The sequence below is a fragment of the Athene noctua genome, chromosome 1 (assembly GCF_965140245.1).
Source record: "Athene noctua chromosome 1, bAthNoc1.hap1.1, whole genome shotgun sequence".
NCBI classification, from domain to species: domain Eukaryota; kingdom Metazoa; phylum Chordata; class Aves; order Strigiformes; family Strigidae; genus Athene; species Athene noctua.
In genome coordinates this window covers 181,423,122-181,433,733 of record NC_134037.1, presented here as the reverse complement: position 1 = coordinate 181,433,733, position 10,612 = coordinate 181,423,122, and the positions used below count along the sequence as shown (strand labels likewise).

Here is a 10,612-nt window from a genome sequence, read left to right as displayed (position 1 = left end):
GCACGGTGTGGGAGGGCTGCCCCCCTGCCTCACCACAGACACCCGGGGAAGGCGGCACCTGTTCCTGAGGGCCGTGACATGGCGTCCTGCCAGGGACATCGCACACAGACAGCCCCTCACATTGCCCCCACGCAGCGACTCCCCCACTCACAAACACACCACGCAGATACACCCCCCCACCGCGTCCCAACACACAGAGACACCCCCTCACACACACACCCACACACACACCCACACACCACCCCGCTCAGACACCCCCCCCCCCCCCGAAGCACCCCCAAGCAAACACACCCGCACATTCCCACTCGCGGAAACACCCCGCACGCCTGCCACGCACATACGCGCCCCCCCAGCCCCCGCAATCACACCCCACAGACACACACACACGGACACAGACACACACACCCCCACCCGCCCCACGGGTGCCCCTCGGGCACCCCCCGGGCACCCCCCGGGCACCCCCCGGGCACCCCCCGGGCGCGCTGGCGCGGCCAGAGCCTCCCGCGGCCGCCCCCGCCGCCGCCAGGCGCATGCGCAGCGCGGGCGCGGAGCTGTCCGAGCGCTGAACGCCCGGCGCGGCGCGCGCCCGCCGGCCTCATTCCGGCACAGGCGCCGGGGTTCCCCGCGGCCCCCGCCCGCGCCGGCCCCCCCGGCCCTCCCTCCACCCCTCCATCCATCCATCCTTCCCTCCCTCCCTCCCTCCCTCCATCCCTCCCCGGCAGCGCCGACGCCTCCCTGCCCAAAGAGGGGAAAAGCAGACCGGCCCAGTAGCCCCACCACCGTTCATAAATACTAATTTTCAAAGCAAAAGGGGAATAAAACATACCGGCAACAGAACTGCTCTCAGCGCTATTCCCTTTTGCATGATGCTCCTCACATAGTTGGGTTTCCTCTTCTTTCCCTTTCTTTTTTCTTTCTTTCTTTCTTTCTTTCTTTTTTTTTTTTTTTTTTTTTTTTGTCCTCCATCACCAAAAGCGAGGCGGGGGAACGACCAGGTCTGATGCTTTGTCTCTTTTGTGCTGGCTGCTGGAGATGAGCCTAGGCTTGACCTGACCATGATTCCAAGGACTGGCACTTCTTTTTTACCCCCAGTTTGTAGAGATCCAAACCTTCTCTTCCTGATTGTCAAGAAAAATAAATTATTGCTGAATTTGGGAATCTAGGCAGCACCAGCTTACTTTTCCCCTGCATCTCTCTGGAATCGTTTCTGGGATATTTTCCAAATCATCACAGAAAGCAGGAGGAATGAACCGGCAGCTAGTGAAAATTTTGACAACCTTGTTTGCATTTTTCTTAGAGACAAACCACTTCAGGTAGGTGATACAACGCTATGTGATGATATTTGTCAAAAGGTTGTGGAAATCATAACTATAAAGATACTACGTCACATTAACCTAGTTTGTTTGCTATATTTGAGAGTATTTAATGTTCGTTCTATATAGGCTATCCCTTTTACACTCGGAGACTCGTTGCTTGGTAACAAACACAAAAAATAATAATCTCAAGTTTGGGTGATCTATTTTCTGTTTCTGTGATTCAAAGACATGATTTTTCACTGAGTATCAATATAGCTAAAAACATTTTCTTCAGGTTTTCTTCCAAAATGCTAATTCTCTGCTCCCACTGGAGGTTGTTTAGGAAGTTGCTTTGGTTCCCTCCTCTTCAGGCTTTGGAAATGATTGAACCGGTTTTGTCAGGGATGTAGTTAACTGAAATTACAGAACCAGCCCTCTGATTTTGCAAAAACCCTGGATCAGACCAGTATTGTGCTCATTTAAAATACTAGCACATATGATTGTTAAATTTTTATTTAACATTTAATGAGCTTTTGCTTCAGCTATTGACTATTTGCGGTGCAGAGCAAACAAGTCAGCCTTCCTTATTAACCAAAACACCATTTTAGCTGAGATTCATTATTATACTGTACACTGCTCTGTATCTACATGTACACATATAAAGTGTTTTTATACGAGCAATGAGGTATATATACAGTGACAAAGTGAAATAGCATTTATATTCGTGAGTCTGGTGGGATCACAATGCAACTCATAACTAGTGGGCTCTGAATGAAAACAGAAGTAATTTGTACAGAAACATCCCAAATAAGTGCACTGGATTGATTTTCTAGTTTTTATTATCCTAACTGAATGGTTTTAGTATTTAAGTGGTGAATATAATCTATTACTTTATTAAAAATTAGAGATATTTTGTAATGGTACCATGTCATTGACAAAAGCAAAAAGAAGCAACTGTCCCCAGTAATTGGAACCTGAAAAAACCGCGGGGAATCATACCACGAGAATTTACTATCACCTTGCCTTTTAAGAATTCTAGTGCATTTGTAAAGGCATAAAGGGTCTGATATTTACTTCTCATTTCAGATGCTCACAGGTATATCTAATTTGTTTATTCTTGTGTATAGATGCCATGAAACACTCCTGAAACTGAGTAGTTTCTTTTGGGCAAATATATAGAAAACACAGTCGTAGAATTACTTTTAGTATAGCTCAAAGATTATGTGGAAACATAAACACAATGAAATTGGTTATTTAAGAATCAAGAAAATGCTTTACGATGAAATCTGTGCTTTTACACAACAGATATAACCATTTAATTCTAGTTTCTTTTTCCCTAGGGAACAACCATGAGAAGCTCCTAAATTCTATTTCTCTGCAATCTGTAATGTGCTTGCAATATATAATATGCTATGTACACAGAGTGTTGAATGTATGATATGGTACCAGAAGTTTCCTCTAAAATCCTGAAAAGAGATGTATTCCAAGAGCTTGCATATAAATACCATCTGGTGATAATACCGATAAATTTTATTGCTTAATGTTCATTGGTAAAAAATCCCTAAGATCAGATGTGACTGACTCTGGAACCCTTTTTGCAGTGTTGGGGAAGAATCCAGACAGTCACTATCATGATTTAAATCTTTGTTGGGTAGCATCTGTAAAATACATTTCTTTGCATTTATATCCTCCCCAACATTAACAAAACCAAAATTTTTCAGTGTTGCTCAGTGAATCTTGTCAGCTATTGTTTGGAAGTTTAAGACCATCTTAAACCAGTGCTAACATATAGTTTTAACAGCATATATGTAATTAAAGCAATGATACTAAATAGGATATCAAAGTGTCTATAAGATTGCTCTACACATTAAGATGAAGAGTAAATTGAATCTTTTAAAGTCTTAAATCTGTAATTAATTCCTTTCTAAAGCTGAGCTTTTTTTTTTCTGAATAGCAAATTGTGTCCATACATACTACCTTAAGCTCATTTTTATTTCTAGAATAAAGGCTTCAGATGAAAACTAGACTATATTTTTCTGTAAAAATATTGTTAGATTCACTTAATTGAGATATTTTTATTTAGTGCTATAATTTCTCCATGACTTGAATACAATACAAGCTAAATATTAGCTAATGGTGGCTAATAATTTATTTAGGACGACTTTCTGTAAAGAACATGATTCAAGATCTGGAAAATCCCCCTCACAGACCCTGTCTCCTTCAGATTTTTTGGACAAATTGATGGGAAGGACATCGGGGTATGATGCTAGAATCAGACCAAATTTTAAAGGTAAGTTTTTTTCAGACTTCGGATTAATTAATTCATTATGTTTTGGTTTGAGGGTTTTACCTCTGTGTTCTGATCATCTTTTCAATAACTTCAATTTTCCAATGTGATAGTGTCATAGAGATCAGTTGATCCATGGAGAGACTAGGAGAGCAGTGTAGGTGTTATAATAAGGGTCCAGAGCTTGAAAACCCTCTTTTCACACGACAATAATATTTAGCTGTCAGAGGTTGCTTCTGGAGACCTTATGAACCCCACATAATAAATAGGATTCCAGGTTCCACACTAAAATCAACTGACATGACTTGTTCCTGAAATTTTTAAAACCATGAAGACAATATTTTTAACACTCCTGTGCTGAGCTGTTGTGTTCTTTATAGCAGTGTCTCAAGAAAAGGTCTATGATTTCATTTGACTTGAAAGAAGTAAAACCTTCTATCCCAAAATAGGGATATAGGAACCAAGGTGTGCACATAGAGGATTTTATCTTGTGAATGTTGACTGAATGATAAGAACCAATTTCTCAGGATTCCTACAAAATATAAAAAATATATCCTATTTGTCACTTCCATGATTCTGCCTTTTTCTTCCAAAATCTGGTCTGAGTTGTAGAGAGTCACCACCACCATTCCAGCACAAAGAAGTCTGTGGACTGGAGGCTTGTTTTGCAACCATTGCGATTCACAGCAAGTTTTCTTTGCTGCAGTTCTGTAAATCCCTATGGAAGTGAGCACAGAATGTCTTGTGGTTTTAAATGAAAGTTGGGAGAGAAGTTTTCATTGCAAATATTTAACATTTCTGGAGAGCCCTATAAATCCACCAAAAGTGGCTTTTCTATGCTGATTTAAAGCTCAGAATGTGGTTTTACAGTGAAAACTGATAAAATGCTTCCTTCCTTCACAAATCTGATGCCAATGTACATTTACACTGGTATCTATTGGCTTTAGTCATCGAAATGCATGTTCTCCTGTATTGAACCTTGTTGACAGTTCTGTGAAAGTTGATAATGACCAGAAAAAAAAATTCCTTAGCCAGTGAATGAACTGTTAGAAAAGAAGAAGCTTGCATGTCAATGAGAAAAGTGTTTAATTAAATTCAGGTCAAAGATCAGCTTCTTCTCTCTGTTCCACATGTGCAAATTAAAAGATTTGGAACAAAGGGCCTTTTTTGACTGCTTCCTATGCCTGAATGAGGAGGAACCTAGTATAACTTTCAGATCCAAAGGTTTGAAAGCTGATGTTAGAAAAGTTCTAGCCAGGAAAGTCTTAAGCTTTAATTTCAGAATAGTTTTCAAAGTCCTTATTGAGTTCCTGGAATCCACATTAGCTTGTAGTAAGTAACATTGCATTAGCTGTCACATTCATTTTGTGCATTTGCACAAGTGTTTGCGAAGTTTTAGAGAATGCAAATTAAGGCAGAAATTGCCGGAACTGAGCAAGGTAGCAGTCATTAAGAACTTATTCCTGCCCTTTATATGGGAGAGACACTAAAAGACTTCTACTTAATCTCTTTTATCTCAGATAAAACCAGGAATAGTAGCAGTCCCTGTACATGGGACAACTTATAGACAGCTCTTTATTGTTCCCCAGTACGTGTCTAAAACCATTTTGTAAAAAACCAGGAGACAGATTCACAGATTTGCTGCCTTGATGTTCAAGCAGGCAGAGCAGGTATGGTGTGCATGATGTTGTATGGTACATGCTGAGCTGTTTGGCAGACACTGCTGCCCTTAAGTCCCATGGTTTGTTTGTGTTCCCAAAGGAAAACTGCTGCCTGATGACACCTATGAACCCTTAATAGAAAAGAATCTGCCATTCTTAATTTTGTTGTGTTTTTGTTTTGTTTTGGTTTGGTTTGGTTTTTTTTATTAAGCCACTTTCCAGAACAGGATGGTACTTTGCAACAGTTTGAACTGATAAACAAATTTCCAGTGCTTTTTCATAACTCCACATCTCTGAGCTCTCCCGGAGCTCTGTCTTCTGGTGAGGGATCTGAAAGGTTTTCTTGTTCTTTGCTATTTTCTTTTGAAAGGTATTTTGTATTCCAGAGTTCAGAAATAGAGAGTCAAGTCATGCAGTTTTGAACTTCACATCACCAGTCAAATCCTTGTCAGCTGACAACCATTTTTATTAGTTAATATGAGGCACACCCATGTTCTAGTTGCCTGTCTTGTTAACTTTTTTAAAAAATTGAAAATACTTATTGTTCTATATTATATATTTTTTCCTTTCAAAGAATAAGAAGTGCGTCTGCAAAGAGATCAAAAAATAAATTTATCTTGCATGGAGTTAGGTATTATAAAGGTTTTTTTGTACTGAGTCTTTACTGTGACCATAATACAAATTGTTTCAATTTCTAACATTCATTGATCTGTTTGAGATCTTTTCTGGGATATGGGCTATTATACAGTACTTATACTCTAAATCACATAGATGGATGTATGTATGAAATGTTGAATGATTACCTAGTTCATAATATTTTTTGTGTTTTAAGACAAGGATTTGTAAGTATAAAAGGTCTTCAGGAAAAATGGATCAAACTAGGGATCTGCTATCTGGCTTTGCATGCAGTCTGGAGTTAATATTTGTTTCCTGTGTTTCACAAAAGATGTTGTCGATCAAGATAGTTGGGCCACTACTTGTGCATTTGTCTAGCTTTTTCTGCTTTAGAGTAGTTACACAACTTTCTCTGAGTCCACTGTAGGCATTTTAAAGTGTCAGAAAAGCCTGATTTCATGAAAAGGCAACTGTCTAGAACCCATTTATCTTATGCCACTGATTATACAATAATTAAATACACTTTTATGAGTAGCCTGAATTACTGGAAAACAGCAGCTATTTGATTAATTTGTGGAATAAAGGCTATGCATTCTAAAGAGAAAGGAAAATGCTACTTACTGGAACAAGGTGTTTTATCCAGATAAGGCATTTAATCCTTAGTTACTGCTTTTCCATAACTTGCTCTTGCGAATTAGAAAATTCAGGAAGATAGTGGAAGAACAACAGGTGAATATATAAATATTTAGATATTAGCAACAGGTTTTTTTGCCTTCTATTTTTTGTTTGAGCTGTGGTGTTTTTTTCAGAAGTACTGCATACTGAAAGATCCTTTCTTTTTTGTATCTTTCTGTCTCATACAATCATTTGAAAGCAGAGGAACAGATTTCTGGTTCTTCTTGAGACATCAAGTGATTGGGTACAAAATGACCAGGCACTGAGAGGGACTGTCCCCCTGCTGCACAGCCAGAGAGAAGTGCCAGAGTGACAGCTCTCAGAATTGCCTTTCTTTAATCACTGTCTGTCAGATACTTAATGCATACTTTTTTCATCTTACTATTTAATTTGAATAGGCGTAAGGACACAGAGGGGAATACTTTTAAATGTAAATATGAAGACTGCAATCTAATACTAATTGAAGTCCCTGAGAGTCTTTCTGTTGACAGCAAACATATGCTCGTGGTCCTATGAGTTTCTTCTTCAATTATAACATCAGTTGAACGTGGTTTCTGCAAAGTAATAAAAGTGAAACCTGCATGATGTATTTTTTACCTGATTAGTATTAATGTTATATATATTTTTTAATTATAAAAAACAACAAGAACAAATCAGAGCAATATATTTTACTTTCTCCACTGCTTACTTTGCTTTCCTCAACAAAACCAGAAATAACAGCATGGGGCACCTGTGTTACAAAACTAGACAAGAATATGCTTTCTCACTGGTAGAAACCAGGGATAGTGAAGAAGTATCTTACATTAATGTATACTCATCTCAGGCTCCCTCAAGAGCACTGTGTGCAATGTCATGATACGAGGGCTCAATCTACAACTTAATCACAACATGAGACTTGGGGCTAATGGAAAGTCAGCCTGAATTTAAAATTTCCTAGTAGCTGTTGACTTTCAAAGGTTACTAAATTATTTCAATTTTTTAACACTTTTATCTTCTAAAACCACTTAAAATCTAAACATAAGCTAGAAATTATCATATAGAGAAAACTATTTGTCTACAGGCACTACAATGTCCTTTATGACAGATACTTTACATAGTAGACTGGCTGCCATGTACTGGGTGGAGAGAAGGGGCATTTATCTTTTGCTATAGAAATCATCTGCAATGAAGGTGACACTGATTTTCTTTTGTATTGAATTTCATTCAATGTTTTACGTGCATTCTTTTCCATTAAGTCATTATTTGCTAAAAAATATTCTGATTCTTATGGAGTTGCATGGAGGCATGGAACAACAGTGCCCATTAACATTTCCCTCAGCACTGGATGGTGCAATGCAGTGTGAATTTACTTGCCCAAAAGCTGCTGTTTCTGAACTCAGAGAAGTCTTGTTAGAAGGATGCAGTTTGTGGGTGTAGTGACTGTAGTTATAAAAGATTAATCTGCGATTACAGCGGTGTAATGTCATTTTCATGCCAAGTCAGTGGGTTTATATCTGAATAATAAACACACAGACTAATTAATTTACTGAAAATTAGCTTGACAACTGTTACAGGAGATGGCTTATGCACTTTAATACTTTAACTCCTTGGCAGCAAGGGTCAGTTTTCCCCATATGTTCAAGCTCATTGCTTACTTATTTGGCCCCTGAATTGACAAGTAATGAAATACTTTAGAAAGCATGAACAGAAACCACCGAATGACATTTAAGAGTGAAATTAATGGCATCATGCTATATAAATAAAACCAGCTTCTATGTACATGCTAAGAAGAGGAAATATCTGCAGAAGTTGATCTAAATCTAGACATGACACTTCACAGTAAATACATGTTGGAAAAGCAACCTGTAAATACATATAAAAGTTGAAAAACATACTTAAGATAGGCTGTGGGACTGCAGTGATTAGTTCTCCAGTGGTTAACAACCTTCCCAAAGCCAGACTTCAGTTGCTAACAGCTACTGGCCATGAAGCCAGATGCAGTGACTATCCTGCACTGGGCTATTTTCCAGCCAGTTCAAAGGCTTAAAGAGCTGTCTCCAATGGAGACTCAAATCCCATTCAGACATGACAGCAGGTAGTAATGAAGTGCACGCTATTGGTGCATTCATGTTGCAAGGCATGGGCTGAAGGTTCGTTGTGGGAGAAGGGAGTCAGCCTGGACAGTTTTTTGACATGGCCAGGCCATTGCACTCCCTAAATATAGGTTGCTTGAGATGTGCAAGCATCCATTATTAGGGAGTTAAGCTTCTGATTTATTTTCTGCCTTGAAGCGCATCTACAACTTTACGCTGTTTTCAGATGAAGCTGTGTACACACATCAGGGACACAGTTAGATGCTGTACAAGGATCCTTACCCACAGGATACTGAGTTTGTTTGGTTTTGTTTTATTGTTATTCAACTACAAAAATGTAGCCAAGGAAATGATGTTCAGCCCCCGCCCTAGCTATGCACATTTTCATGCAGCAACTTTTTAACTGCAGTTATGCAAGGATCCTTTAACTGTGTTTCTTTTAAAACTGCTGGTAAAGATGGCTATGGAACTTGTCCTTTCCCTCTGCCTTTAATTTCAGGTCCTTTCTCAGACAGGAGTAGACTAGGAGAGTTGCATGGACAGTTAGGTTATGTCTAGGCTTCCAGACAAATGAGGCCAGACAGCAAGCTTAAACAGCCCTCCTGATTATCTACGTTGCTTAGCTGTTTACTTATTTCCTGGATCACATTCCAAGCTTCCTGCAGCCAGTTCCTTCCAAAGCAAGTCAGAAAGGCTGTGAGCATACCGCAGTGTAAAGCACAGGCTAATCAATGCTGCTTGGCATCCAAGCTGAGGATTTGTCCCTACTCTTCTTTTATATTTAAAAGATTAGACACAGTGATTTGTATCATATTGGTGTGTTGCCTATATCAGAACCAATGATTTAATTAAGAGATATCAACGGATTTGGCTGTTGTCTTGGAATATTGGTCTGCTGCTGCATAAACTGCCAAAGGAATTTATGAAAAACTTATGTCAATGCAGAGCCAAAGACCTTTGCTACCAAAGCAGGAGACACTGTTGTTTTGATCATGTTCTAATTCAATTGTATTGTTTTTATCACATTCAGTGTTGTGTTTAGATTTAAATTTTCTATGTAGTTGAAGCCAATGCCCTGGAGTCATTCATTAAGTATCTTGTATTTTGGCTGTCTTAGAAAATATGCAATTTATATATAGAATATATAAAAACATGTACACTGAATTTGCTATAAATATACACATTTATAAACTGTAAGTCTATTACATATGGTGTTATACTAACTAGGAATATGTATACATAAAAATATGCAGTTTTATTAGAGAAATTAATGTTCTCTTTTATCCCCTCTGGAAATATGAATATAAATCTCTGATTAAGTCATCAGAAAATGTATGTTTGATGGTTCAGCTTCCAAATATGCATTTCACAGCCTTTTACAGAAATGAGTGATTTAAACAGTCTGCAGAGAAGAGCACCCCAAACAATGCAGACAGGGTGGTAGACGTTCTGACAGCTCTAAGATTAAGGGTGCACAATGTCTGACATAAACAGTGACCTGCCGATGTCATAAACACCAAATCCATGGTCAAAATTCAAAATTTAGAGAAATATAAACGTTCTGATTCTAGAAACTATGCAAGATCAGAGCAGTACAGTTTATGAGAGAGAAGTATCATTTGTTAAGTATTCATTTATAAAGAATAAATAGAGCAGCCTAGTGCCTCTCTGAACTGTTCTAGCTACCAGCAATCCTCGGGTATTGCAAGGGCGTGAAGACACACTGACTACTCTCCTTATGCCTCAGCTACATGTTGGTGGCTGGGAAGGGTGGAAGTATAAAGGTTTCATGAGCCAGTAAAAGAAGGAAGCTTTCAAAACAGGACTTAGATAGAATATAAGTCCATAGACAAACAAACAAAAAGCCCTGGAAATCCCTGATCCACCTGCTATGTAATGCTAGCAGTGCATTACGGTTTTATTTTAAAGATTCTCACATTCTCTCAGTTCAGCTCCTGAGTGTGCCCAGAACTACCCCAGGCTGTCTTACTTAGCACCTACCTCACT

General features: G+C 39.0%; 1 protein-coding gene across 5 annotated transcripts in view; it reads left to right on the top strand.

The window, feature by feature from the left end:
* Window positions 1-974: 974 nt before the first annotated feature.
* GLRA2 (glycine receptor alpha 2) overlaps window positions 975-10,612 on the top strand; it is a 139,127-nt gene continuing 129,489 nt past the window's right edge. For 4 of the 5 annotated variants that reach the window (XM_074906941.1, XM_074906923.1, XM_074906932.1 and 1 more), the window contains exons 1-2: window positions 975-1,313; window positions 3,452-3,585. In XM_074906941.1, the coding sequence (XP_074763042.1) occupies window positions 1,246-1,313; window positions 3,452-3,585 (202 nt within the window). In that variant the 5' untranslated portion in view covers window positions 975-1,245. Of the gene's footprint in view, window positions 1,314-3,451; window positions 3,586-10,612 lie in introns of those variants that run through there. The other variant, XM_074906950.1, reaches the window with a different exon arrangement.